The 27,550-nt window shown below is 43.8% G+C and overlaps 1 protein-coding gene across 3 annotated transcripts in view; it reads right to left on the reverse strand.

Moving 5' to 3' along the window:
- The window catches only part of PPM1H (protein phosphatase, Mg2+/Mn2+ dependent 1H), a 262,452-nt gene that overhangs the window by 66,766 nt on the left and 168,136 nt on the right, over nt 1-27,550 (reverse strand). For all 3 annotated transcript variants that reach the window (XM_047865360.1, XM_047865359.1, XM_047865361.1), the window contains exons 5-6: nt 20,005-20,089; nt 3,355-3,473 (exon numbers count right to left, since the gene is read on the reverse strand). In XM_047865360.1, the coding sequence (XP_047721316.1) occupies nt 3,355-3,473; nt 20,005-20,089 (204 nt within the window). The remainder of the gene's footprint in view (nt 1-3,354; nt 3,474-20,004; nt 20,090-27,550) is intronic.

Raw genomic sequence — 27,550 nt, forward strand, 5'->3', positions numbered from 1 at the left:
CGTAGAAGTGTTCCAGAAGAACAGATTCACAGGCCAGGGCTAACTCTGAAGCCAAGAAACATAAAGGGACACGGTAAGGACCTGTCTCCTTGAGCATGACACATTCCAAACACTTACCAGACCACCTTCAACCAATTCCAACAACTTGGTAGTCACTGAAGGCATCTGTGGGAAAAGAGCCACAGGCCTTCATCTCCCCTTCTACAGAATTAATTTGCCAGGTCTTCTCTTTCTAGAGACAATTCAGAAAGGTAGCAAAAGGTGATCCCATGGTTTTTTTTCAAGTCCTAAACAATAACTGCTAGACACGAGGTTTCTCACGAGAGGTTACAACATTTAAAAAAGGAATTCAGGGGTGCCTGGGTGGCTCAGTCGGTTGAGTGTCTGACTTCAGCTCAGGTCATGATCTCGCGGTCCGTGCGTTCGAGCCCCGCATCAGGCTCTGTGCTGACAGCTCAGAGCCTGGAGCCTGCTTCGGATTCTGTGTCCCTCTCTTGCTCTGCTCCTCCCCCGCTCATGCTCTGTCTCTCTCTCTCTCAAGAATAAATAAAACATTAAAAAAAAAAAAAAAGGAATTCATTCAAGTTTATATAGGCAGTGGTCTAACTGGGTCTCTAACTCCCCCACTTACTCCAACAAAGATATAAAGAACTCTCCTTTTCCTGAAGCATCAATTTCAAGTCAAAAGAACAGGTAGAAAATACACAAAGGTGTACATCAATCTCTGCTCACAGGCAAAGCTGCAGCCAATAGCCACACAGGGAACCGTGCTGAAACAAATCAGCAAATCATGTCTGACTGAAGCCATTCTCAGTCTTGGCTCCTCAATTATTTGGTACCTTCTGTGAAGTTCCATACATTAAATACAGCCTGTTTATGGACCACTTATTTTCTTAGGATCATGCTAATTAATACCGTGTGTGTGTGTGTGTGTGTGTGTGTGTGTGTGTGTGTATGTGTGTACAGAGAAAGCAAGGGACTGAGTGTGGGTGTGTGAAGTTGGATGTAATCTAGTCCCTGAACGTATCCACATTTTAAAAACTATAAAATGGGGGTAATCTTTAGCCACTTGTTTTCCAAGTGTGTTTTGACTGCTTAGATCTTGTTTGCCTTTCTGGCATAGAAAGAACACACAGACAGCCTTGCCTCAAGCTTAACGTATCTCAGATACAAACAAGCTCCTTATTCCCACCCTTCCCACCTGCCATCCATAACTACCTGGTCCTCAACTGCCATCAGTCACACCCTTTCCTGAAATCCAATAAATACCCACTGGCTAATCACTGGGTGTCAGGCACCAGGAGAGGCACTGCCCCCTCCTGGAGAATTGCAGACTAGTCGAAAGGACATAAACAGGTGGTTGGAACGATTAATGACTTACCCCTTACAGTTATCCCTTGGCCCAAATCATCTAGCTTGTTGTTCATTTCCTTCCTTCTCTGTTTTCTGCTTCCATCCCTCCATTTGACCCTTGAGACCTCACATACATATTTCTATGCTGGGTATTTCCCCCCCCTCCCCCCCCCCCCCCCCGGGTACCTAAACTTGCTTTCTCTTGCCAGTTTCCTTCAAACTCCTTAGGACTGCCATCCCAAAACCATGCTTTCCTCATTCGTTCTCCTTCTCAGAGACAAAGCAGCACCACCCACAGCCTCCCACAGTAAATGTATGTCTCTGCGTGGCTTCCCGCATCCTTGATTATGTTCCCTTGATACTGACTCGGTCTGATTTCCCATAGACCGTCTCTTTATTTTTGGCCATGTTCCTTACTGTCTCTCAGGTCCACTCTTTTTGTTTATGCATTTGCAATCATGGGGATTTCTGACCTGGGACACCGTTCCCTCCATTGTTCTAAATCCTGCAAAACTTAGACCAAACCCGACCGTGCTTTTCTAAACTATGGTAGCCCTCACCTTTAACTGCTCTGTGAGGAGCGCTGATTTTGCTGATCGGATAAAAATGAACTTGTAAAGAAAACCCAGTTGGGGTAGGGTAAGGATTCGAGGGCACCAAAACTCCAGAACCTCAGAGCTGCAAATAGGGTGAACCCTTTCTGCCAAGTCCGTTCATGTTTTAGAATAGTTTAAGCTTTATGGGTCATACAGTCTCTGTTCCAGCTACTCAACCACCTTGTTGTAGAGTGAAGGTAGCCAAAGATCAAATGTATACAAACGAATGTGGCTGTACTCAAAACAAAACAAAAAAAATATTTACAGAAAGGTGTGTGGGTGGAATCTGGCTTCTGGGTCATAGTTTGCTGACCCTGCTTTATAAGAAGAGTGGATAGTAGGGAAAATCTTCTCTTTTAGATGATAGGGGATAAATTGAAGTGCCTTAGATCAGCCCCTTATTTTCCCTAGGCAGCTCAACTCTTCCCTTAACACAGTGTGTATTCTAGTAGATTTCTAGCCTAGAAGTCACTACCATGAGACTTTGGGCTGTAATCACGTGTGACAGCTATTTTGGTCAACGTGAGAAGAGATAATGGCACCCACTTCTATGCCTATGTTGGCAAGCAAAGAGTCCACTGTCTCACCCTCCTGCTGTCCTCCAGGCTGGCAGGAGGCTCCCTGGCCAGTACCTCAGGGCTAACAGCAAATCTTCACCCCCACTACTATGGGCCAGGCCCTGTGCTCTCTTATTTAGTCCTCATGTCAATCCTATGGTGTATACGTACTTTATATCCTATCTGTCTTTCATATGGAAGAAACAGGTGAGGTCTTAGTCACTGTTAGCCACTGATCCACCAGAAGTGATCTTGGTGCTGACATAGGTGTGTTGTGGGAGGAAGACGCCCCTTGCCAAGATTCTTATCGCAATGTAAATGTGAAAAAATAATGAAGATGGCTCATTACCTCTAGTCCTTACAGCAACCCCTTCAAAGAGCCCATTTTTTTCACTTTATCCATAGAAAGTTAGGCTCATAGGGGTTAAGTACTTTACCTAACTTTGCCTCTTTAGAAAGCTCAGAGTTCAGATTCAAATCCAGGCCAGTTTGGCTCAATTAACTGTTAGCCTGTTCCTTCGAGCCCCTGACCTAAAAAAAAAACCAACTTAAATGTGTTTTAAAGCCTCAAAAACGCTTGTGCATGTGAAGTGAGGAATTATGTCAGCTTCGTGGGGTCTCGTGTCCCCAGGGAGGATGTCAGGGAAGTACAGAGGCAGACCAACACCGCGATTTAAGAACTGGTGCCCAGGCGAAAAGAGCAGAAGCAACGTCCCCAGTCCTTTGCCACCAACCCAGGTCTCTGGCCGCACTACCTGATCCAAACTGCGTGAGTGGCTTTTTATGACGGTGATGATTCCTTCACACATACTGTGGCAGTGCTGAGGCAGAGGGAGGCATGTTCTTACCAGCCTGTCATATTAAAGTCCCTGTAGAGCATCTTCTTTCCAAGTTCCTTTCTCTGTACTCTCCTTGGAAACTCCAAATGTGTGAATTCGTTTCCCAGCAAGTGAGGCTGCATGAATGCCTAATAGCAAAAGAAATAAAAAGAAAAAATACTCACATATTTAGGAGAAAAAATAAGACTCAATAATGTTTTGTAAATCAAGACATATTTCAAAAACCAGAAAACTGTTCTATTTTAAGGGGAAAAAATAGGTGTATTCAACAAATAGAATAAACATTTCCATTCTACAAGAATATCAGCGAATAAAAAGTCACTAACTGAACTTATAAAGGGATATAACTTTTTAATTTGACATGATAAATTAATTGTAATCAGAGACATGGATTGCTAAAGTCAAGAGGAAAAGAAACGGAGTTTCTCCAAAAGTTCATTTAATTCAAATCCGAGATCTTTTCATTTTCTTGAACAGCATGTTGATGCAACGTGAAAGCCCTCCCCCACTCTGCTTGGCTTTCTCTGCTCCTCTCCTGCTCACACTCTTGGCGATCATGGCCTTGCCTTTGAAACCTACATGTGAATCTCCACATTGACACAATGGCCCAAGAGAGCAGGTTGGGGCTGGATACACCAGACAGGAACTTTCTGTTGGACTCCCTCCATTTTGCTCTGCAGTAATTTGATCATGTAATTGGAAGACTATTCCAGAGCAGATGGCTTCCTCCCCTCCCCCAAATCTCTGTTCACACTACAAAAGTCTTGAGCAAACAGCCACTTAGGGAATTGCTTTGAAACAACAAACAGTCTCATTGTCACATTCAAAATTCAAATCCGCTATCCAAGAGATGAAATGCTCAAGTATTAATTTCCCCGCTCGAAGGCCACACATACTAAAAGCAAACTTGCACGGAAGCTTCCTTGTACCAAGCTGTACGCCCACTTACTAGCAGTGTGCTGGAATGGATCCTTTTTCTCCCTCCCTTCATTATTTTCTTAATTTTTAAAAAATTTTTGGCAGGGAAGAGTAGGCAGAGCAAATCATGACCTGGCACTGTAGAAAAGCAAGGGATCCCTGCCACAGGACAGATGGCCATGTCCTCAGTCTCCTGGAAACAGGCATCTCCCACAGCCTCTTTCCCAAGATCTGACACCAGCAGATCTCCCGCTGATTCTCATGGTAGTTTGGAGGTTTAGTTGGACATCGGTCATCCTAAGCTAAGTATATCAGGAGTCAAAGGACACAAGCTGAACTGTCACTGGGTTGGCTAGATTCGGCCAGATAATAGAACTCTGAGCAGGCTTGGAGACACGGCAGGGCAGTACTGAGAAGGTGAACTGTCTTTACTGTCTTCTGTAGCCCCCAAATTTCCCAGGTCTGACAGGAATTCTGGAACATTCTGAGGGGCTCTGAAACCTCTGCTAGGGATGAGGGTTGGGCTGCTGATGAGTATCAAGGACGCTTAAACACTGACCTTTACAGAGAGGTTCCCTGGGAAGGAAGGAAGGGAGTACTTAATAGGGCAGGTCAGTGGTGTGGGCTTTGGGTGAGGTGAACTTGGGTTTGAATCCAAGTTCTGCGTGTATAAGCTGTGTAATTTTAGTTGGTGATTTAGCCTCTGGAGCTTCAGTTTCTCAATCTGAGATTAATTATGTATTTACCTCACACTTTTAATAATTAAATGAATGCACTTATCGTAGTTGTCTCGGCTCATAAAAAATTATTATATCCATCTAATGATTACCGATATCTATTACATCCTTGGCACTACAGAATGTGCTTTGTGACCTCTCGCATCACACTGCCAACAACCTTACAAGGTGGAACTGGATACACAATCTGTAGGGTCCAGTGCAAAATGAAAATATGGAGACTGTGTTCAAAACTAAGAATTTCTGTGTTCAAAACTAAGAATAACCACGTACAGAGCCCTGTGCAGCCGCAGGAGTCACATACCCAGGAAGCCAGCTGTACTGACCGAAGGAGCAGAGGCATAATTAGTCCATGAATAGCAACACCCACTATGTACCTGTTATCATCTCCTAGAGCTTTGGGACTCTATACCCCACTCCCCAAGCTGGCCTAGCCTGGCTGGCAACCTGACTTAGGTTTAAGAAAGTGCCTGCCACTTACATGCCTTCTTTACATGCCTGCCATGTACCAGGCACTTGATATGCTTGTCACAACCTCAACAATCCTATAAAGCACATGTCATAGACTCAATTTACAAATGAGGAGACTAAGGCCCAAAGAACTTAAGACACCTAGCCCAAGGTCATCATCCAGGGCTGGGTGGTCTCAGAGCCGAAGCCTAATAACATGTCCACAAACACCCATCCCAACCCTTGAACCTGCACACATTTACAAAAAAATTTAAAGAAAAAAAAGTGGGCAAAAGGACCAAGGGCCCTGGACCATGCAAAGTCTAAATGGTCAATAGGTACCTGTGAGGATCCAGTTAACAAAAAATTACAGATCTGCACCCAATTTGGCCACAAGAATCCTCCTGAAGAAGCTAAAAGAAATCCTTTAATAATATGAGGGACTAAATAAATTAGTTAAAAAATCTATACAAAGGAATTCTATGGTGTCATTTACAATGATACTACAGCAAATATGTAACGACATGGAAAGAAAGGACAGACAGACGTAAAAACACAGGTTATCAAACAACGTATGTGAGTGCGTGTGCGTGTAGGTGTATGAGCTCATGTAAGTTGTGTCATATACACACAGATCTAGATAGATACAAGGCATATAGGTACATACAAACAAATGTGTGTGAAGAAATATCGGTAAATGCCCCACATACATTTCATTAACAAACAGGTTAGGATCCAAAGGCCATATTTCTAAGTCCATTTCTTCACAGACCCAAGTGCCTCAGAGATCAATGTGCAGTGTTCCAGGCACCTGGCCTCGTTCCCAGGAGAGTGAGTGGCCCTCTGATGGTGCTTTCCCTGGGTACCCTCATACCCTTTTTGCCAGTACACGTTTGTCTGGACAGTTGTGAGGGAAGATCTGCAAAGTAGCCAGGATCTCCTGAGCAGCTCACTCTCTGCAGTGGTCACCTCACCTCTCCCTCTGAAGATGAGCAGGCTCTAAGTGGGCCTTAAAGCCCATGTTCCTGTGACATTTGTATCCCCTTCACTTGCAGGGGCTTTCAGGGTCTCAAACTGCTTGCTTTCTCCCCATTATAGCAATAGGCTATGGTGTTTCATCAGTTCTAAGATGCCCTTTTCAAATGAGTTATTATTTTATTACCTCTAAGAAACGAGGGGAAGCTGCCAACGAAACTAAGTGCAATACTTTCTTACCACTTTGAAATTTTATTTTATTCTTTTTGAAAAGGCTCCTTTGGACTTAGACAAATTTTTACATATCCCTCTGGGGTATATTTAAGAAGATTACCTAGGTGAAATATATTGGATAAAGTTTTCCAAAATGTCTTCACATGGAGAATTCCACTGCTCATCAGTTTTCAACTCTGAATCATTAACGGTCACGATTTCCCAGGCAATAGTGGCCTGTGTTCCAAGGGACCGTTGGCGATGCAACATTTCTTAAATAATTCACCCTAGAACTAGGAGCCTCAGAACCAGGGGTGCAAAGTTCTTAAGTCAGCTCTGCAATTATCCAGAGCCAGCTAACTTCTGACTCCCACTTCTGGAATGTGGCTGAACAAGTCAGATTCACACCTCCAAGCCCCTCTGCAAATCCACAAAGGCTTTAAGAGTGCTTCATTTTTGCCTTCAGGGTTTTCTTCTAAGCTGCCAGCCGCCCATCCTGCAAGTTTGGTGCTGTTCTTTTGATGTTTACACATGCCCAGGAGAGGACACCTGTGTCATGCCTGCCACTTGGCTGACAGCAACAATCAGTGGTAAAATATCTCAACTTCAGATACGTCAAAGGGTGAAAACAAAAGCACCTGAGCTCTGAAGAAATACTGCAATATTCATCCTCCACTGATACGTCACACCCTTAAATTTCTCTACTTTTATGGCCATTTTTCTTCCTCTACCTGACACAGCACATTTCGTATGATGCAAGATATTTTCTGTCACGATTTTGCTCACCACAGAATTCACCTGTATTCCATGTGTACCGATGACATATTTTTACTACTTTTAAAAATCGCCATGTCCTAATAGTAGACCCTCTTCTTACCAGCACTTTCAATACTCACTATTGTCCTATTTGTCAGACCCGATGGAGGTCCTGGTGTTAAAGAAAAAACAACTCAAAAACTAAGTACAAATAGAGCAAACAGGTGGTTAATTAATGAAAAATGAGATGCCAAAATACAGTGGGACACATACCTGTTGGTTTTCAGAGGAAAACCTACTTCTCTGCTCATTTGTGTGTCTTTTTCTGCAATGATGGTGGAAGTTTTCAGATTTCATCTTAGGTGGGCTGTTATATGGAAATACCACAGACGGGGAGAGGTATGAACAGCAAACACTTAGGTCTCACTGTCCTGGAGGCCAGGAAGTCCAAGATCAAGATGCCAGCAGATTCTCTGCCTGGCTTACAGAGTGCCCCCTCTTACTGCACCTCATACGGGCTTTCCTCGACTCTTGGGGGGAGAAATCAAGCTCTCCGAGGTCTATTCTTATCAAGACATTAGTCCCATCTGATGAAGGCCCCACTCTTAGGGCCTCATTTAACCTTGTTTCTAAAAAGTTCCTATTTCCAAATTTGGCATACATGGGGGGTAGGGCTTCAACAGAAGGGTTTTTTTTTTTTTGTGGGGGGGGGGTGTTGGGGAGGATACCAGTGCAAACACTCAGTCCGTAACATGGTCTTCTAGGTATACATGTTTATAGAAGTACATATGCTCAGCCATCTAAATATTGTAAAATGTTATCTGATGGTTTCCTTTTTGACTTACCTCTATTTGTGATTATTTCTACTACTGAACGGGTATTGTTTTTGTTTGAAAAAACTAAAAAAATTTTTTTGAAAACTGTTTTTATTTTTATTTAAGTTTTTATTTTAATTCCAATAGAGTTAAAATGCAGTATTATATTAGTTTCAGGTGTACGATATAGTGATTCAACAATTCTATACATTACTTAGCGCTCATCCTGGTAAGTGAACTCTTAATTCCCCTCACCTACTTCACCCATCCCCCTACACACCTCCCCTCTGGTGACCCTCTGTTTGTTCTCTATAGTTAAGGATTTGTTTCTTGGTTTGTTTCTCTGTTTTTTTGTTGTTGTTGTTTTTTGTTTGCTTGTTTGTTTTTTGAGAGAGAGAAAGCATGAGCGGGGGAGGGGCAGAGAGAGGGATGAGAGAATCCCAAATAGCCTCCATGCTGACAGTGGAGGCTTGAACTCACAAACTGTGAGATCATGACCTGAGCCAAAATCAAGAGTCAGATGCTTAAAAGACTGACTCACCCAGGTGCCCCCACTTTTTATTTTTATTTTAGTGAGACAGAGTGCGTGCAAGCAAGGGAGGGGGAGGGGCGAGGAGGGAGGGAGGAAGGGAGAGAAAGAGAATCTTAAGCAGGCTCCACGCTCAGCATGGAGCCCAACGTGGGGCTCAATCCCATGACCCTGGGATCATGACCTGAGCCAAAATCAAGAGTCGGACACTTAACCGAATGAGCCACCTAGGCACCCCTCTTTTTCCTATGCTCCTTTGCTTCTTAAATTCTATACATGAGTGAAATCATATGTTATTTATCTTTCTCTGACTTATTTTGCTTAGCATAATACTCTCTAGCTCCACCCAAGTCATTGGAAATGGCAAGATTTCATTCTTTTTCATGGCTGGATAATATTCCAGTGTGTGTGTGTGTGTGTGTGTGTGTGTGTGTGTGTGTGTGTGTGTACACGCACACATGCAGGTACATGTGTTTATCACATCTTCTTTATTCATTCATCTATTGATGGACACTTGGGTTGCTTCCATAATATGGCTACTATAAATAATGCCACCATAAACATTGAAATGCATATATATTCCTCTGAATTAGTGTCCTTGTATTGTTTGGGTAAATACCCAGTAGTATGATTACTGAATCACAGGGGAGTTCTATTTTCAACTTTTTGAGGAGCCTCCATGCTGTTTTCCAGAGTGGCTGCACCATTTTGCATTCGCACCAACAGTGGAAGAGTATTCCTCTTTTTCCACATCTTCACCAACACTTGTTCCTTCCGTTGTTGATTTTGGCCATTGTGACAGGTGAGAGGTGGTATCTCATTGTGGTTTTGATTTGCATTTCCCTGATGATCAGTGATACTGAGCATCTTTTCATGTGTCTGTTGGCCAGCACAGAGACATTTTATTCTCAGAAGCAGAGTGGGCCACAACTTGGCAACTCAGAAACAACTTCTCAGAGGCTGTGCAGCATTCAGGTAACACGACTGGTTAGGGTTACTTCATTAGAGCTGGCCTGCCCTGCCAGAAGCAGTGCTCACATCAGCGTTCTGGAACCTCGAGCGTCGAAAGTGATTTTATGCTAAATTCAATGTAAGCAACACACCCAAAATTTAAAGACTATAAAATCTGAGTGTAAGAATTTGTTAGGCTCCTCTCAGCAATAAAACCCCATGATTTCTGGAGTCCAAACTTGTAAAATTCATGGGCAATTTTGGCAAGTTTTACTCTACTACTCATATCCGGGCCACTCATACATAAATAGGTATACGTGACTACTGTCCCTTCCCAAGGCACATTTCATAGGCTGGCTTGTTACAAATGTGACCTTAATGGGATAAAAATGCAAGGCAGGAGAGGAGGCACACATTAAGATCCCTACAAAATAAAAATTCTAGACAGTTTCCTAAACATCCCTTATTTTTCTAATATGCTGGACATAGTTTAGCTTTTTCTCCTGATACTGCTATTTGGACATATGTATGTTAGAACATCTGCATGGTGATGCAAGTGATACCCGCCACACTTGAATATGTTCATTATTTTTAAACCTTAGCTATATGCCAGGGCCAAGCATAGCACCTAACATAGTAAAGACTCCAAGTAAGTATGTGCTGGGAGAATGAATACAGAACATTCTGACCTGCTTTACTCAGTTACACTTGGTGATTAAACTTCACAAAATAATACAATACAGCTTTCAATCTTTTGAAAAAGTTAAAACTAAGGTCCATAGCACATAAAAACAATCTTGGACACACATTACTATATTTTGGATTTAGTTAACTTTTTATAATTCAATAGATATCTTCCTGTAAAACCACATGTGTGTGGGTGAAATTATACCATTTCAAACCTCATGATATTTCACACTCCTAAGAATGTCTAAATAATGTCATGTCTCTTCTCTACTTAATAAGCATGCCGACTAGAAACCTAGAAATGTCTTCTATATTAAAATCCAACTTAAAGTGTGCTGGCCTGCTGCATGTAAAAAAAATGGACCACTCTTTGTGCCTCCATCTTTATCCTAAAACTTGAGGCTTTCCTACAAGGAAGCACAATAGAATGTTCCTCACCAAGGGAAGGGAGTGGAGGTACACTGGAGTTCACGCGTGTGATGCAAATGGCCCCTGGAAAGAAAGCTTGGTAACCGCTGCCCCAACACAAGCAAAGATAGGTTGCCAGTTGTCTTTTACGGAGTGTGCAGAGTACAGGTTTGTTAAAAAGAGGGTAGGCCATGTCCTTGCCACTTAGTCTCTGGACAGCTAATGAGAATAAACTTCCAGACATGGCTGCATTTGGCCAGGGAAAGAAGAGACAGCTCATCTAGGAAAACGACGCTGGAGTAACCTGCTGTGCCAAGCAGTGGCAGGACATCAGAGATGGGGAAGGAGGATCAGACGTCGTCTTCTGGCTGCTTTCCTCTCTAGTCCTGGGAAGAAACCAGCTGCAAGGGGACGGAAGTAAGCACTTACTGTGAAGAAACACAACCACCCCATCCCAATGAGAATCTCTGAGTTCAACCATAACAGGAGGGGACAAGCTTGAAAAAGAGATGTTGTCTAGAACCTTCTAAGAAGCCTCTCATGAAAGCAGACTGGGTGAGTAACTTGAACCCAGGTCTGTCTCACTCTGGAGCACATGGATCTGAATTCCACCCTCCTGGGCTGGGGAGAGCTTTGAGCACCCTGGCAGGGCAGGCAAAAACAGGGAGTGGAAGTAGGAACCCAGATCTAGAGAGTGACATGTCTATAATGGCAACGGGAGGTGGCCAAACACCATGCTTCCTGTGGACACTGAGACGGTGGGTCCTGAGATTATTTAAAACTGCCTGCTGGGGGGCACCTGGGTGGCTAGGTCGGTTGGGTGACCGACTTCGGCTCAGGTCATGATCTCACGGTCCGTGGGTTCAAGCCCCGCGTCGGGCTCTGTGCTGACAGCTCAGAGCCTGGGGCCTGTTTCGGATTCTGTGTCTCCCTCTCTCTCTGACCCTCCCCCGTTCATGCTCTGTCTCTCTCTGTCTCAAAAATAAATAAACGTTAAAAAAAAAAAATAAAAAAAAAAAAACTGCCTGCTGGGAAACACAAATTGGTTACTCCTTTTTGATAATAAAATTTCCTTCTGCTACCTTGTGGCCACAATGTGAGTGAGCCGTGCCAGCTACTGAGAGGATTGTCCCAGGTTCAGGAGTTTCCAGCCAGAAGAATGCATGCAGCTAACACATGAGCTCCTCCATGTACCAGGTATCAGGGGCTGGGACTCAAAGAACAAAAAAGGAAGTCCATCTGTTCAGAGTTCACACATTAGTTGGGGAGACTGAGGTAGGCTTACGGGTGGAAACATATATCCCCACGGGCTGAGGAACAAAGAGCGGGGCACTCACTGGGTGGGTTGGACAGAATCTGAAAAGCATCTGAACAGCGGATCAGGCAAGGCCTCTGGGGTCAGAGCAGCAAGAGCAGAGGTAAGGGAGTACATAGCAGCATGGTGAGTAGGGCTTTTGGAACTGCTCTCAGGAGAGAACAGATAGGTGGCAGAAGGGTGCCTTTCTGGGGAACTTGCCCAGCCCCTTCACCTTGGGCTCCTGGAGAGCCCCAAAGAAGGTCCCTCCCCCAAACAATAATAACAGTTAAATAAACGGTAAAGTTACTGGATCATATGTGTATGGGTCAACATATTTTCACAAATTTGTCACACTTGTGTAACGGGCATCTAGATCAAGAAACAATACATGGTCAGCACCTGTGGTCAGGACCCCATTCAATCACTGCTCTCCCCAACGGAAGCACTATCCCAAACTGTGTGTTGGTTTCACCTGTTTCTATACTTACTATGGGATCCTATAAGCTGTCCCCAGTACTGGGTGTTAAGTCGGTGTGATTCAGCCACGTTGTTGCATGTAGTTAAAATGTGTTCATTCTCAGTACTGCATGGCATTCCAGCTCGTGACTATGACTGACAATCATCTTATCCATTCTACTCTCCGTGGACATTTGGGCAGTTTCCAGTTTGGGCAAGTACATCCTGAGCTACTGTGCACACTCTGGTTAGGTGCCCACCTAGGAGAGGAACGGCTGTGCCAAACCCTTTTTCCCTGGGCCAAACCCTTTTACAAGGTAGTTGTTCGAACTTCTACTCCCATCAGCAGAATATGGAAAGTGAAAACACTCATGTGTCAAATGAAGGGCAGATTCCACAACAGGAAATCGTTTGTGAAGTCCTCTTACTAGGAAACTTTTATATGAGCTTTTTTTTTTTTTAAGTTTATCTTTAAGAGACAAAGCGAGCATACACATGAACTGCAAAGGGGTAGAGAGAGAGGGAGAAGAGAGAATCCCAAGGAGGCTCCACGCTGCCAGCACAGAGCCCAACTTGGGGCTTGATCTCATGAACGATGAGATCATGACCTGAGCCAAAATCAAAAGTTGGGACATTCAACAGACTGAACCACCCAGGCACCTTGCCCCCACTTTGTTTTTTGAGCTCTTTTTTTTTTAATTTCAGAAAAAAAAGTTCAGACTTCTCAATATTTGAAAAGAAGTTATCAAATGAGGATTTTCAGTGTTTAACACAAATCTTAATAAAAAATTGAGTAATCTCTCCTCTTCCTTGCCCTCAGGAGGGAAAAAAAACCTCATCAGATCAGAGGACTGGAGGTTTTATATTTCAAGATGATTTACCATGATAGTAAGTCTATGGTCACGAATGAAATGAAATTAGTAACATCAACCAAGCCCACTGATGGTCGCACTAACGGTCAAACGAGATAGCTCTTCCAGAGCCAAGGCTGACTACCCAATTTGCAGTGCAGGAAAAGAGTATTTTGGTTTGGGTAAAACAAAAATGAAAGGAAAATGTTAAATGGCTGAGATCTAAATATGTATGTGTCGGAGTCTTTCATAAAGAATTCTCTCAGTCTTAATTTATCCTTAAAAATCTCAGAGTAACAAGAACCAAGCTTATGTATATATGCTATTATAAAATTGAATATTGATAAGATTCTGTCTGGTTTACATGGATGTCAAGAAAGATTCACATTTAAAAATCTACATGGGACTGTACCGATCAACTAGAGAAAAGCATGCCCCTAAAATAACTTTAAAATTGTAAAATTTATAGCTTACGATAAAGGAGCCACATGGAAACTTGTATGCAAATGGATATATTAAACAAAATTGCCTAGATTTGTCAACCCTACAACAGTTTAATGTATAGAATAAGGGCTAAAAAGTAGTCATTTACATAAAACATATAAAGTTTCCATATTCATATGCTTAATGCTTTTTCTTCCCAAGTAAAAGTCTGGGAAAGGAATTCATTTGAAGAGAAAACAACTCATGTCAGCAAAAAAGATGTGCCTGTGTATCTTCAATTCCTTTGCATATGCAAATGGAATTTATACATTTTATAAAAGGCCACAGGAGTAGTCCAATGGCAGGGCGGCCATAAAAAAAGTTCTTCATATATAGTTAGATTTGAAACTAAGAGATTTTATTTTGTCTCTGATCTAGGCACTGTCATAAGCACATTATGAATATTAACTCTTCAGTCCTCAAACCAGTCTTGGGAGGGTCCTGTAATTACCCCATTTCACTGATCAAGCAACGGGAGCAGAGAAAACTTTTTATAGACAGCTAAGCTTTTGCCCTGGTAAACCTCAGGGAATGCTATCTACCTCTTTCAAAGCGTATTTAACTTTCACATCTTTAATGGATGCATGACACTATCTTGCTTCTTTACACTAAGACCAATTTTTAAGGGGCCTTATGGACAGATGGCTCTGGCTTTATGTGCCCAACTTTTTATTCAGAATGTTGGAGGGAAAAAGGGTTTTAGAGAATCTAAAGATTATATATGTGTAGCAACTGTGCAGAAGACTGCGTTTTTTAAAGAATAAAAGTAGTTAGGGATCCATTCTTGTGGTTATTTGTTTAGCTGTGTGAATCCACTTCCTTAGCTCTGCAGAGCAGGTACAGAATGCCTCAGCATCAAGCCTCTGACTCCTCCCATCCTGGGATAAACAAAACATCCATTTATATTCATTTTCAAAATCAAGGCTCTGGAAGCGGTGAGGTTCAACTCTCAGTGCTAACGTCTTTAGAGTCTTCCCTGTCACCAAGCAGTGCTCCTAGGACGGCCAAATATAAGCTCTGCCTCTAACACTCTGGGCAGTGCCAGTTTTGTGCTCTAAAAATCTCCTGGCTGGGGCACCTGGGTGGCTCAGTTGTTGGATGTCTGGCTCTTGATTTTGCCTCAGGTCCTGGTCCCAGGGTCGTGGGATCAAGCTCTGTGTCGGGCTCTGTGCTAAGCACGGAGCCTGCTTGAGATTCTCTCTCCCCCATCCCCACCCCCCAAGAAAAATAGCTCCTGGCTTCTCTGTGACACCTGTGTGATCAGTTGAACCTATAGCACATGTGAAAAATGCCAACCATTTTTTTGCCTGCCATTTTTAAATTAGAAGTTCTCAAACTCACAGGCAGTTTTGTGAAAAAGGGTTAAGTGGGGGAAAGAGGTAGGATTAGAGTGGATTTTTCCATGACTCCGTCACCAAGCAAAGCAGAGTGGTGGTGAAGTTGCCTGTGACTAAAGAAAGGCTTTCTGGGCTTCACAACCTGCTCTCAAGGTTAAATGTGATGTGGCAGTGGTGGGTCAGTCAATTTTACTCACTAGCACACTTGACCCTCCCAAATTAAAGTATCGGGCTTTTAAGCAGGTTCACGTTTAAGTAATATACTTTTTGGGAGATAACTCTTGATCATGAGAAATCCCAAAGAGTGAAGTGGCACAACACTGTCGACCTTGAAACCTTTCCAAAGCCAACACCAGGGACACGGCGGACAAACAGAATCGGACTCGGCACAGAAGGCTGGGGGTAGTTCAAGGACACCACAAGAAACCGCCTTCGATAATGCTGCACTTGTACGTATCAGCTGTGCGTTTGAAACCCACTTTCATCTCTTCTGTACATTGCCCTTGATGAAAAACAGCTGCAAACTTGGATTATCCATGAGGACACAAGGACATAAGTTGAAGGCCTGACGATACCAGCACATCTTAATGTAATCAAATCAGAGTTTATAAATACATCTAGGCAGAATTGAGGGGAAGACACTGCTCTCGCACCTCGGGGCTGTGGAGGTCTCCCTGAGGGCGATTCCTCCCTTGCTGCCACCCGAAGCAGAGGTGGGGCGGTTTTCTGGAGGCCACAGCATCAGGGAGGTCAATTCTGCTGAGACACATCCACAACCAGACTTCTTTCCCTCCCATCTGAGTCCCAGCTCCATCCAAACATTCCGTCTAGCTTGGTGGACCTCCTTAACTATTTTATTTCAATCACCCTGGAAACTGTAAAAAGAAAAAGAAAAAAAAAAAAAGCACAGCGACAGAAGAGCAAGGCTTACTGGTGACTCTAGGACCAGCAGCACTTCCTGGCTGCTGGGACAGTGCCCCTGACCCCTTCATCACACACCTGCCACATTCCGTGTGAACACATCAAACCCTCAAGCCTGATTAATCACCCTGCCCAAGAGTCTACGGAACACAGTTCACATGACCTAAGAGCCACACGAAGGACCCTCTGAGGTCAGGATACAAGACCAAACAAAATTAACATGCCTGCCACATCCAGCGTCATAATCTGCTTCTAGTTCGGTTAACCCCAAATGTCCAGAGCGTGCATCCCAAGAACCTCCCCCTTCTATGTGGATCAAAATGGTGTGTGTCCAACGGGCTCTGCATCTCCCCCACCTCTGAGAATATCACAAACCGTTTCTACAAGTCAAATAGCCTTGGGACTGCAGAATCATGCTCCAGACGAGTAAGTCTCTGGGAACTTAGAAGTTTTAATGATTCGGCCATAAATGTTTCTTCACACATCATAAAAAGAAATTTTAATTTGACCTCAGAGTAAGAAATACATTGTTAACTTTCCAGTGATGTTCTAACTCGTTTAGATCACGTAAAAGGTACCACAACCCCCAATGCACTGAAGTGTTTCATAATTAGTTCTAGGGAACTGATGTTCCAAAAAAACAATGAACTGGTAGGATTAAATGCACATAAAATTATAAGGTATGCACTGTATTTTATATTGCTGTGGGATCACTTTTCATCCTGATTTCAGAACCTACAGAAAAAAATCTCAAGGGAGGTGTCCTACACATTTCATGTAGGAGAGATTCAGAGACATCACGCGAGGGGTGTGGGATCACACAGCTCACGCCTGGGCTGGGCTGAGAGAAGTCATCACACCAGTGTTTTCCTCTCCTAATTGATATTATTTTTAAGGTTTTATGCTATCTACCTCCTAATTCTCTCAAATACTTTACCACAAAGGCTTCACTGCAAGGTTATGTTATACTATAAATCCCTTAATTCTCTCCAAAACTTTACCACAAAGATTTGCATCACAGATCATGTGACTATTACTACTGGATTTATTCATTTCAAAGCGTACATTTTTAGACTCCTGGCAGTATGGGAAGTTGGACAACCAGGATATTTCACGTTCTGGTCATGTACACTCCTATTGTCCGGGGAGAACAGTTATTAACCAGAGAAACGCATATGTATTAGCAGTAAGGATTAAAAAGAATGGGAACAACAAAAACAAAAGAGAATGGAGACATGGTTTGCACCTTTTGGAAATTCAGCTGTTAGGCTCAGTTCTATGGGCTAAGAGCGTCCACATTGATTGCTCAAGAGTAACACAAAAATACATGTTAATCTTTGGAACATCAGCAGTGATTATCAAATTAAAAATAAGAAAATAAATCTCTGTGGTTTGCAGGCCAGTAGGATTTGAAGACTGATTCAGCAAACAAAAACCAAATGAGAACGATGTGCCACAAAAGAATTATGCATACAGTTTTCATTTAATCATTCCACCCACCTTCTGAGGCTTCCTAAGCCTGTTACTGGTGACGAAGCCGGGGACTATAGGAATCACAGACACAGTTACACGACAACGCTGAGATCAGAAGCCAACACACGTCTCATTCCAAACATCGGAAAACAGACCACCAGTATTTAGGAATCTGATACATGTCAGCCTTCCCGTCCCTCCTTAAAAATTAATGTTTTGATCTTTCTGGGCCATTCTTGTAACATGAAAATGTGAAACGATTTCAAAATAAAAAAAAGTTAACCTGCTACTTCTCATTGCCTTTAGTGGGAAAACAGGAAATGGTTTTCCCTAAAGGGTAAGGAGGTGATGAAGGCAGGGTGCAGTCGAGGCACAGGCAGGCAAAGGGCTATGATAGGCTTCAAGGGAAGGTGGAAGGGAGAGTACTGTGTGGTAATGATCCAGACGTCAATACAAATTCTGGTTCTTTCATCGAGCCAACAAATCCCGCTTCAGTATCTCCTCTGTGCTGGGAACTGGCCACGTGAAGCGACTAAGGAGCCTGCCCTCCAGAATTCAGTCTGGAAGGGGAGAGAGCGATCGTGACCAACAATACAATACCATACGCCGAGAGCTAGAGGCTTCTACACGGCTCTGCAAGCACCGGGGACTGACCCCCTCCCGGGAGACTTAGGGGACACCTCCTAGAGGAAATGACACTTATGTTGGGGTCTCAAAGGATGGGAAACAGTTTTCCTGACAGAGGACAGGGGAAGGGCCATCCAGGCAGAGCATATTTCCAAAGGCAAGGAGGTTGGGGAGATCGAGGTGCGTCCCAAATATGGAAGGTAGCTCTCTGCTTGCAGCCTGAAATGCATGGTGGTGTTGGTAGAGGCAACAGAGAAACAATGCAGGAGAGGTGGACGGGGACCATGATTCTGGCTCGACCACGTGTGACCTGCATTGTGCACACTAAGAGGAGCCAAAGGACTTAAGGCAGGGAAGTGATACAGTCGATGATCAGATCACTTGGGTGGCTTTGTGGAAGATGGACTAGAAAAAGCCAGACAGGTGACAAGGAGGCCAGCTGTTTTGAACTCTACTTGGAAGGATGACCCTTGCAGCCTGAGTGGTCCTTGGTGACCTGCTCGTTTAGCTTCCCACTGTAAAGTGACAAACTGAGGTCTGGAAAGGTTAAGACACCTGCACAAAGACACCCCACCAGCAAGTAACAGAGCCAGGACGGGATCCCTTCCCCCTGCCTAGAGTGCCAAAAAAAAAAAAAAAAAAATGAGAGCCCTCAAGTCTGGGGTTTCTAGGAGTGGCTACAAGTTTATCCACTTGAAAAAGACAACAGAAAGGCTAGAGAACAACAATCAGTCAAAGAGTGAAGAAATATTTTTACATTGAGCCCGGATTCCTGCTGTCATTCTATACCAGAGCAACACAGCTTAGCTATTGAGTAAAACAAACCAAATAGACAAGGGAATTGAGGGGAAAGTGCACAGCCACTTTCTAAATCGACCAAAGTAATCAAACCTTGACTGTCCACGCATGCTGAAATTCAGAGCCATGAGCAAAGTCCTTTTGGGTAGCCTGGGTCAGTTTGTTTCCTAAGAGCAGAGGGTCACTAGCTATGTTGTCTAGAAAGAAAGCCAGTTGGCAAGACAATACTTCAGCCACAGAACTACTCGTCATGCTGTTCAGTCCCCAAAAATATCCAAAGGAACCTAGCGTGATTGCCACTGTTGCTCAAGTGAGATTCTACGCCAAACACCCTCCCCCTGGAACTTGAGGATAGGGAATTAGGTCTGTTCTCTTTTCCAGAAAACTCAAATCTCTAGGTGAAGCAAAAATGCTCAAGATCTGAAAAACCCAAACACCTTCCTCTAGCCCACTCGTAATTTCACTCCGAAGAGGGAGATTTAAACTGGGAGCTTATTTTCAGGATAGAAACAGGCTTTCAGACACCTGCATGCTTTCCCAAAGGGCCTCTGAGACTTCCTAACCGTGCGTCAAGTGGTGGGGTGTCAGCAGGATCTGGGGCTGCCCTCCTCCCCAGCACAGAGCCCCCATTTTGAGTTAAAGTGAGCAGCAGGCCAAGGAAGAAAGGTATCTGTGTGATTCAACACCCCATTTCGTATTGCACATCCCAAACCGTTAAACGAAACAGAGCACATCATGTCTTCCATTGGCTACAGATGGGAGAGAAACAGCCACAATAATAAATTCACGGAGGTGGAGTGTGTCGTCACACGTGTTGCCAGGATGTGTGATCGGAAGGTGCGTGGGGGGGAGTTAATACCATATGTCACCCGACTCTCGTGGGCCTGCTCCCATGTCAACAGCATCATGTTCCCCCACCACAGCGTCGACACCATCCCTGATGCCACGGCACTCCGCCAAACCTACGTGACTCTTACCAGGTACTGGAGTCGCTGGCGCTCAGTCTCAGGGGTAAACTCTGAAGACATGGGGATGATTTCTCCATTTCTGATGATTATGGCCCTAAAATGGTTAAGAGAAATACGCATTGTCAGTAGCCAATCTCGTAAGTACCTCAATTTTATAACTCCAGAGCTTGGTTTCCAAGACTGATGAAATGCCCAAGGGACACTTTTTCTAACAAGCTGCATGGCAACATTCTCTTTTCGAGAATACTCAAATCTCTAGGTGTAGCAGAAATGCTCAACTCTGGATCCCTCACCAAAGTAAACATATGGCTACGTTTACTTTCTCTGCTGGCTGGAACCATGTCTTAACACCCAGCACCAACCTTCCTACTTGGCACATGGTACACACACTCAGCGAACAAGTGGATGAAATGAATGATGTAAATTGACGCTTCCTCTAGACCAGTGCTCTCCAATAGAACTTTCTGTGACAATGGATATATTTTAATCTGTGCACTCCAACATGGCAGCCACTAGCCACATAGGGGAAACGAACATCTAAATTACATTTAAATTAAATTAAATTACATTTAGTTTTACCTAATTTTTAATTAACTTATCTTTAAGTTCAGGTAGTCACAAAGTGGCTAGTGTTTCATGGAGTAGATAGTAGAGCTCCAGGTCTGTGTTACGCCAAGTGTCGGTGGGCCGGTAGCACGGGCCTCACCGGGGAGCTTATTAGAAATGCAGACTCCCAGGTTCCACCCCAGACTTGCTGTATCAGAATATTCATTGTGATTCATAGGCACATTAAAATCTGAGAACACCTGACTGAGACTCATGAGTTTCTACGTAGTATCCTGGATCCAGGAAAAAACACTCATCTCATCCTGAAGCTTAGGAAATTCACATGCTTCCAAAAATTTGCCCCAAGAGCTACTGCTGACTCAAGAATGTGAGAGAACAGACATCCCTAAGGGAGCTATCTATGGAAGAGGCTATAGCATGGATAACCATGGAGCAACCTTTCCTAGGCCTATTCCAGATGGAGCTTCCTGTTCCTAGATCTTATTCCAAAGTGGTTCCGAACAGCCACTTTCTAGCGATCAATTGGTTGAAGTGGCTTGGGAATTGCACTCGATATGAACTCAACAGCTCCAACAGCTCCAAGTACCAGGGAGCCAGAGACTTGGAGACTGAACACACTTCTCTGTAAAGAGCCACAAGCATGGGAAGTGCCTTCGATGAGCTCAACTCTGGGTGGATGCCTCATGGACTCTAGGGTCAGCTGCACTCTTTGTGCCAAGAGGCCCCAGGCACCCCTCCCTCCCACCATAAACATAGTCTCCAAGGGCACCCAGGTGGCTCAGTTGGTTAAGCATCTTACTTTGGCTCAGGTCATGATCTCACGGTTCATGAGTTCAAGCCCTGCAATTGGGCTCTGTGCTGAAAGCACACTTCCAATGCTCTGTCCCCTCCTCTCTCTGTCCCTCCCCTGCTTGCACTCTCTGTCAAAAATAAACACTAAAATACACACACACACAAAAGTTAGTCTCCAACACTGAAGCGATCCCAATAAATGGCTGCAGCTCTCCCCCAACCCCTCACCCACCTGTGCCCAGTTGTTGCTGTCATGGAGACTGGGAGGGCAGGTAAGGGAGAGGGTGATAACAAAAATCATGGGGGCTTTAGAGGATTAACGGGTCTAAAACTAGTGGAAACTATGAGAAGATGGAAAATGTTAGGGGAGCTAACTGGGAAGAAGATGTAATATTTGTATCATCACTTCCTTTATTATGATGCCAAAAATAGGAAAAATTAAAAGTTCCTTCTTATAAATCTGTTGTCACTTGTAAAATGCAATTCTCCCCTTCCAAGAAAGGTGATATCCAGCATTCACAAATAAGTGTGTTTATTCAAATGGTCTTTGTCCTAATGTATCAGTTAAGACTAACTTCCAGAATAAGGGAATAAGGGTTTTGAATGAGGATGGAGAGATTTGGCGAGCTTGAAAGGAAGGTCTAGTTTAGGGCCTAATCTCACACTAGCAAGAAGGACCCTGAGATCTGGGGTGATGAGAGCGAAAGTCATTAGGTAATAAATTCCAAAGGCAAACTTCAATTTCAAAATTTTGCTTAAAGCTAGTCTTAACTCTTTCTCTTCCCTTTTTCTACATGGTCCCTGAATTCCAGCTTCCAGGCTCTGACTAGGAAAGTTGGCTATCTGGGAGGGATGTAAAAGATAATGAGTAAAAGGGGGGCACCTGGTGGCTCAGTCAGTTAAGCCTCTGACTCTTGATTTTGGCTGAGGTCATGATCTATCTCATGGTTTGTGAGATTGAGCCCTGCATTAGGTTCTGTGTGGACAGTGGGGAGTCTGCTTGGGACTCTCTCCCTCTCTCTCTGGTCCTCCTTGACTCATGCACTTTCTCTCTCAAAATAAATAAATAAATAACTTAAAAAAAAAAGAGAGAGAGAGAGAGTGAATTACACTTGGGTGGATGAAAAAACTATCCATAGCAAAGGCCTCAAAATTTTTCTTGGTAACAACATTATTATCTGTAACTGTCTAATTGTATAGAGTCTGGACCATCCAGAATCCATATCCCTTTTCACTGGTTATTACAAAAAGACAATGGACGTAAAAGGATGTCATTCTGGCTGAGTCACCACTAAAAAAGTGACTTGAAAGATTAAGGCAAACTAGGCAGGACCCTTGGGCTTAGTGGGCAGGGAAAGAGAACACAGCAAAGGCACCGGCCACCACTATGTTTACTCTATTTTTTTAATTTCAAATTCACACAAAGGGAGGATGAGCATTCAATTCCAATGTTCACGGCTGAACAATGTTCGTTCCAATGTTAGCTCACCCTAGCTAATTACTTTCTTAAATAGATCTTTATATCCAAATCCATCTACGTACAGAGCATTCTTCATTTCTGTTTGAACTACCAAGTTCTTCCTTCATGAGACACCCATGGATTAAAGATGACAGCATGTTTGGCAGTCAGACTTTCCAGTCCCTAAACTATGATGCCTCTTCCTATGCTTCCTCGCTTCCTTTTGATCTTTCTCTCTTTCATCCCTCTGATCTTGGGATCAATGTGTCAGAGTGCTGGTCTCCAATCTGGAGTAGGGCGGCGAGAGAGAATGGGTTTCAAAGGGAACAGAGTGCATGTGAAGGCTGACAAATCTTGCACTAAACAACCAATAAACTAGATTAATGCTTTAAAGCCACATTCTGTCATCAGAGGATCCTTGTATACTTTCTATCTTCTACTTCAGTATTTTATGAACTGTTTTTCCTAAGGAAAATTATTTAGAACAAACAGAAAAAAGCTGTGGCAATAATAAGAATCAAGGAGCATTAGGCATATGCCCTGGCCTTTCTTCTGGGCCCTCAGATCTGGACCTCTAGATAAGACTACGGTCAGATTTTGAATGACATTCCATTTACTTACTCAGAGATTGGCCAGAGATTAAGTGAGGAAGCTCCTAGGGGCTGGGGTAATTTAAGCAACTGGCAACCACTTCCTACCTGGTATCCCCTTACCATAAGAGTTGGAGGGTGGGGGGTTCTAAGCATATTACCCAAAGTTAAGGTCAGCCTTTCATTCACAGAGACTGAAACTGAAATTTACATGCTTTCATTTCTTGTCCGTAGCATAGATGGAAATTACTTGTAACATGGTGAATGGTAAGGTCTAACGTGTTCTTCGGACCCAACTGCAAGGGGACGGGAGGAGAGGAGGTAAAGCAAAGACATCAATAGTTTTTTAAATGTTTTTGCACCCTCCGCAAACATTAGCCACAGGAGAGAATAAACGTAATTTATTGCTGGTGAGAATTTTGAGTTCAGAAAGCAATTTCTTGAAAACTTTGCTGCTTCCATCCTCTAATGTCACGGTTTGGAGTCCAAAAACCTACCTTTTGTCCCCCAAGTTAGTCAAATTGTTAACTGATCAAGAGAAAAATAAGGGGTCAAATGAGGTGCTCATTTCAAAAATCCACTCAATTTTACAACTTTTCTTACAGGGATCACACCAACTCACGTTAAATCCCACCTCCAAGCAGGATTGACAATCTCCAGGGGCATTTGACAAACAAGCAAAGGGAAAAAAAATGGGTAAAAGATATGATGAAGCAACTGACAGAAGGGAAAATGCAAATGTTCAATAAACACGTGAAAAGATGCTCAATCTCACTCGTCCAGGAAAATGCAAATTAAAGTAAAAATAACATATAACTTTTGCTCATTGGATTGGCAAACGTTTGCTGAAAAATTAAGAATGTGTAATAGTTCAGGGCAAGAGGAAAAAGCCATTCTCATAATTAATGGGAACGTAAACTGCTATACCTTTTAAAACTATTATAATGATGTAGCCAATGGTTCAGTCATCCTACTTTGGGGACTATATTCTAAAAAAATAGAAGATTCTGTCCATAAGATACGTGGACAAAAATTCACACTTGACATTATTTGTTGTGGCAAAGACTGGAAATAGTCTCAATGTCTATCAAAAGGGGAAATACTGAAGAGTTTCATTTATAACCAGTAAGATATTACACAGTCATTAAAAAAATAAAAAAGTTCAGTATGTTTTGTGACCCGGCGGTACCCCTGATGTATTGTTAGGTGAGAAAATCAAGTTGCAGAGTAGTATGTGGTATAACCCCATTTTTGTAAAAACAAAACCTCCATACAGACACCCCACACATGAGGATTCTGATCCCAGGCCCAGAGCCGGTGAGCTCCTCTAGGCTCCGCTGTGGGCGATTACGAAGGGGGTACCAGGCAGGTACCGCACCGGACCCGGTACACAGCCACGGCACTACAGTATCCACGGGAGCTGCAGGCAAGGGCTCTCCTCTCCACCCTCCCCACTGGCCACGTTTATGAGCAAATCCGCATTCCCAGTCCGGGCAGCTCGGCAGGAGGAGTCCTGGCCCCGGCACCTGTCTCCATTGTGAGTCGGTACTTTTCCACTCGGAATCCTTCCCCTTCTCCGTCCCCCACACCACGAACCCCTGGTTTAAAACGCAGAGGCCTTTTGTCCAGAGCTCCTCGGCAGTGAGAATATTCCCTCCTGTCTGTGCTCCATGTCAACTGACCCTCGCCTGCACAGATGCCCTTCAGTGAGGAAAATGGAACACGGGGGAGCTGGCACTTTTCTTTTTCTTTGCCTCTTGCCTGTAGGATCACAGTAAGTGAATAAAGGTTGACTGCTGCCTTCAGTTTGGCTCATTGCCCTAATTGGACCACCTTGACAGCTGGCTGCTTGACAGTATAAAAGTACATTTGATTGAACAGGGAGAAAGGCACGTAAGTAGGAGCATTAATTTTTCTTCAATTATCTTTTTGTTATTTGACTGCTGCAGGAAATGTATGTTCCTTTTGTGAAGTTTAAAGAGGAATTTATTTGCCTAGATTTGGCCACATATTCACAGAAGTCCTGAAGTCCTACTAAATGCAGATTCGTTTTTGTACCACGACCAATCTTTGTGAACCCTGTGTGCCCCAAGCCCTACTCCACAGAATCCCACCCGGTGACCCAATCACACATCAGAGGTCATTAGTCAGAGCTCAGGCATGAGTGCAGAAGCATCCTGTAGCTGTGTTGGGAGCCACTAACTGAGAAGCCAGTGGCTACACTGTGTTATGAAAAGTAAGAACTGGTTAAGCCCCCAAATGTCTTTATTATGTACATTGTTTTCAGAAGAAGATGACGGTCTGGAGAATCACAGGGCAAACGCAGGAAAACTTTTGTAGCACTCCCCTTCTGTAACCCTGGGGAAACCTTACAAGCCCATGCTCAGACAGGCACATTCCAGAACAGATTACCTCTCAGCCCTTCTGCACCCCCCTTCAAGGTAAAACCTTTGGCCTTAAAACCAAAGAAAGTCCCCAAATTCACAGTTAAATGATTTTGCAAAGAGGTGCCATATCTGATGTGGTATATAGAATTTTCAGCCTCAATAGAAGGCCTTATCCAAGTGGCACAAAGAGAAAGAAAAAATGGATATAGACTTATACTTACCAATATAGACTATATGTATGTGTATACACGCACGTGCACACACACATATGTAAGCACGCACGCACACCTCTAAGTTTAACACTGGTACACTCTATAGAGCAGAAATGGAAAAGAAATACAAAATTGCCAGGCTGCTGCATTTAAAAAAGCAGATGACGGTGTCCAGCAGCCTAGTTTCCTTGGAATAAGAGATATAAAAAGTGTTCCAAGCAAAACAAAAGTTAGGGATCAAGCTCACTCCTGAAGTCAGAATTGAAACGACGTTGCTTCATTTTACCACCCCTTGATTTCTTCTCTCTGAGGCATGGAAATCGTGGGCCAGCAAAGGAAGTGATTGGAAGCTCACGTCTGAAAGGGCGCTGACGGCCCAGAACTTCATTCCAGTCTCTCCTTGTTAAGAGGTCAGCCAGGCGTGCAGCATGGAACCCATTAAATACGTGTAAATGTAGGACACACAAATAGGCAGGAGGAAGGTCCTGCACGATCTACCCTTTCTAGGGGGTTGTAAGTTCTGACAGTTGACCCAGGAGGGGATAACGTGAAAGCGAAAGCACGAAACGACACACACCGTGGGGCGATGGCTAATTGCCGAACCCTCCCCCAGCTCAGAAAGCCCGTGGCATCGGAGAAGGGCACGGACACGCGCACCATCAGCGGTGGTGAGGCTGCATGGCACGGCAGAAGTGGAAGTGGCCTAGGGATGAGCATTTGGAGGGGCCAGCCCCGCCTCGAGCTTGTCTTTAGCTCCAGGCCTCTGTGTCCCTGCCTTGAAAAAGAAGAGAGGGGCCCAGCTCATTTCCCAGGCACCTTTCAAGTCTAAATTTAAACGATTCTTAAAATAAGTCTGAGGTAGGTGGGGGAGAGAAAGAGGGACAACTGTTCCAGTTACTGCTTCTCTTCTCTTCAGGAGGGGGCCACCGCCACAATTTACATTCGAATAAATATAAACCAAGCCAGAAGTGCCGGGATGGGAAAAGTCACCCTTGGTGCAGCTCTTAAATCATAAAGGACAGGGAGCCCATTACTGGGCAAGCCCCCCCCAATGTCATTTCACTGTTGTCACCCGTCCCCTTGGAGCGCAGGGCTGCAAACAAAAGGCACCTTCGACACCGTTAAGAGTATTCATGGGATGCCCTGATTCCATTACACACTTTTTCAGCTGAAAGTGATTCGAAACGCAACATTAAACTGCACATTTCCAGAATGGAGGAGAAAATCGGATACAAGGTGACAAAGAGAAACCATTTGGAAAACCCTTTTTGACAGTGTATATCAATTCCCAAGTACAGGGAGGAGGCATCCATTTTGTCAAGAAGCATCAGACCTTGTGAGTTCTGTTCAGATGCAGGAGTGTCTCCTTCAAAAGTATCAGAAATGTGTCGATGGAAAAGAAAGCAGGGCAGCTGACGGAACAAGCTGGGGTTACCACCGGCAGAGGACAGGCAGGCTGTCGAGGCTAATTAGAGGTGTCAGGAAATAGCTGAAGGGAAAAAATAATCCCAGGAGCCTAGAATTAGTTTGGGTGTGTTTCTAGTCATT

Source organism: Prionailurus viverrinus, chromosome B4 (assembly GCF_022837055.1).
Source record: "Prionailurus viverrinus isolate Anna chromosome B4, UM_Priviv_1.0, whole genome shotgun sequence".
Taxonomy (NCBI): Eukaryota; Metazoa; Chordata; class Mammalia; order Carnivora; family Felidae; genus Prionailurus; species Prionailurus viverrinus.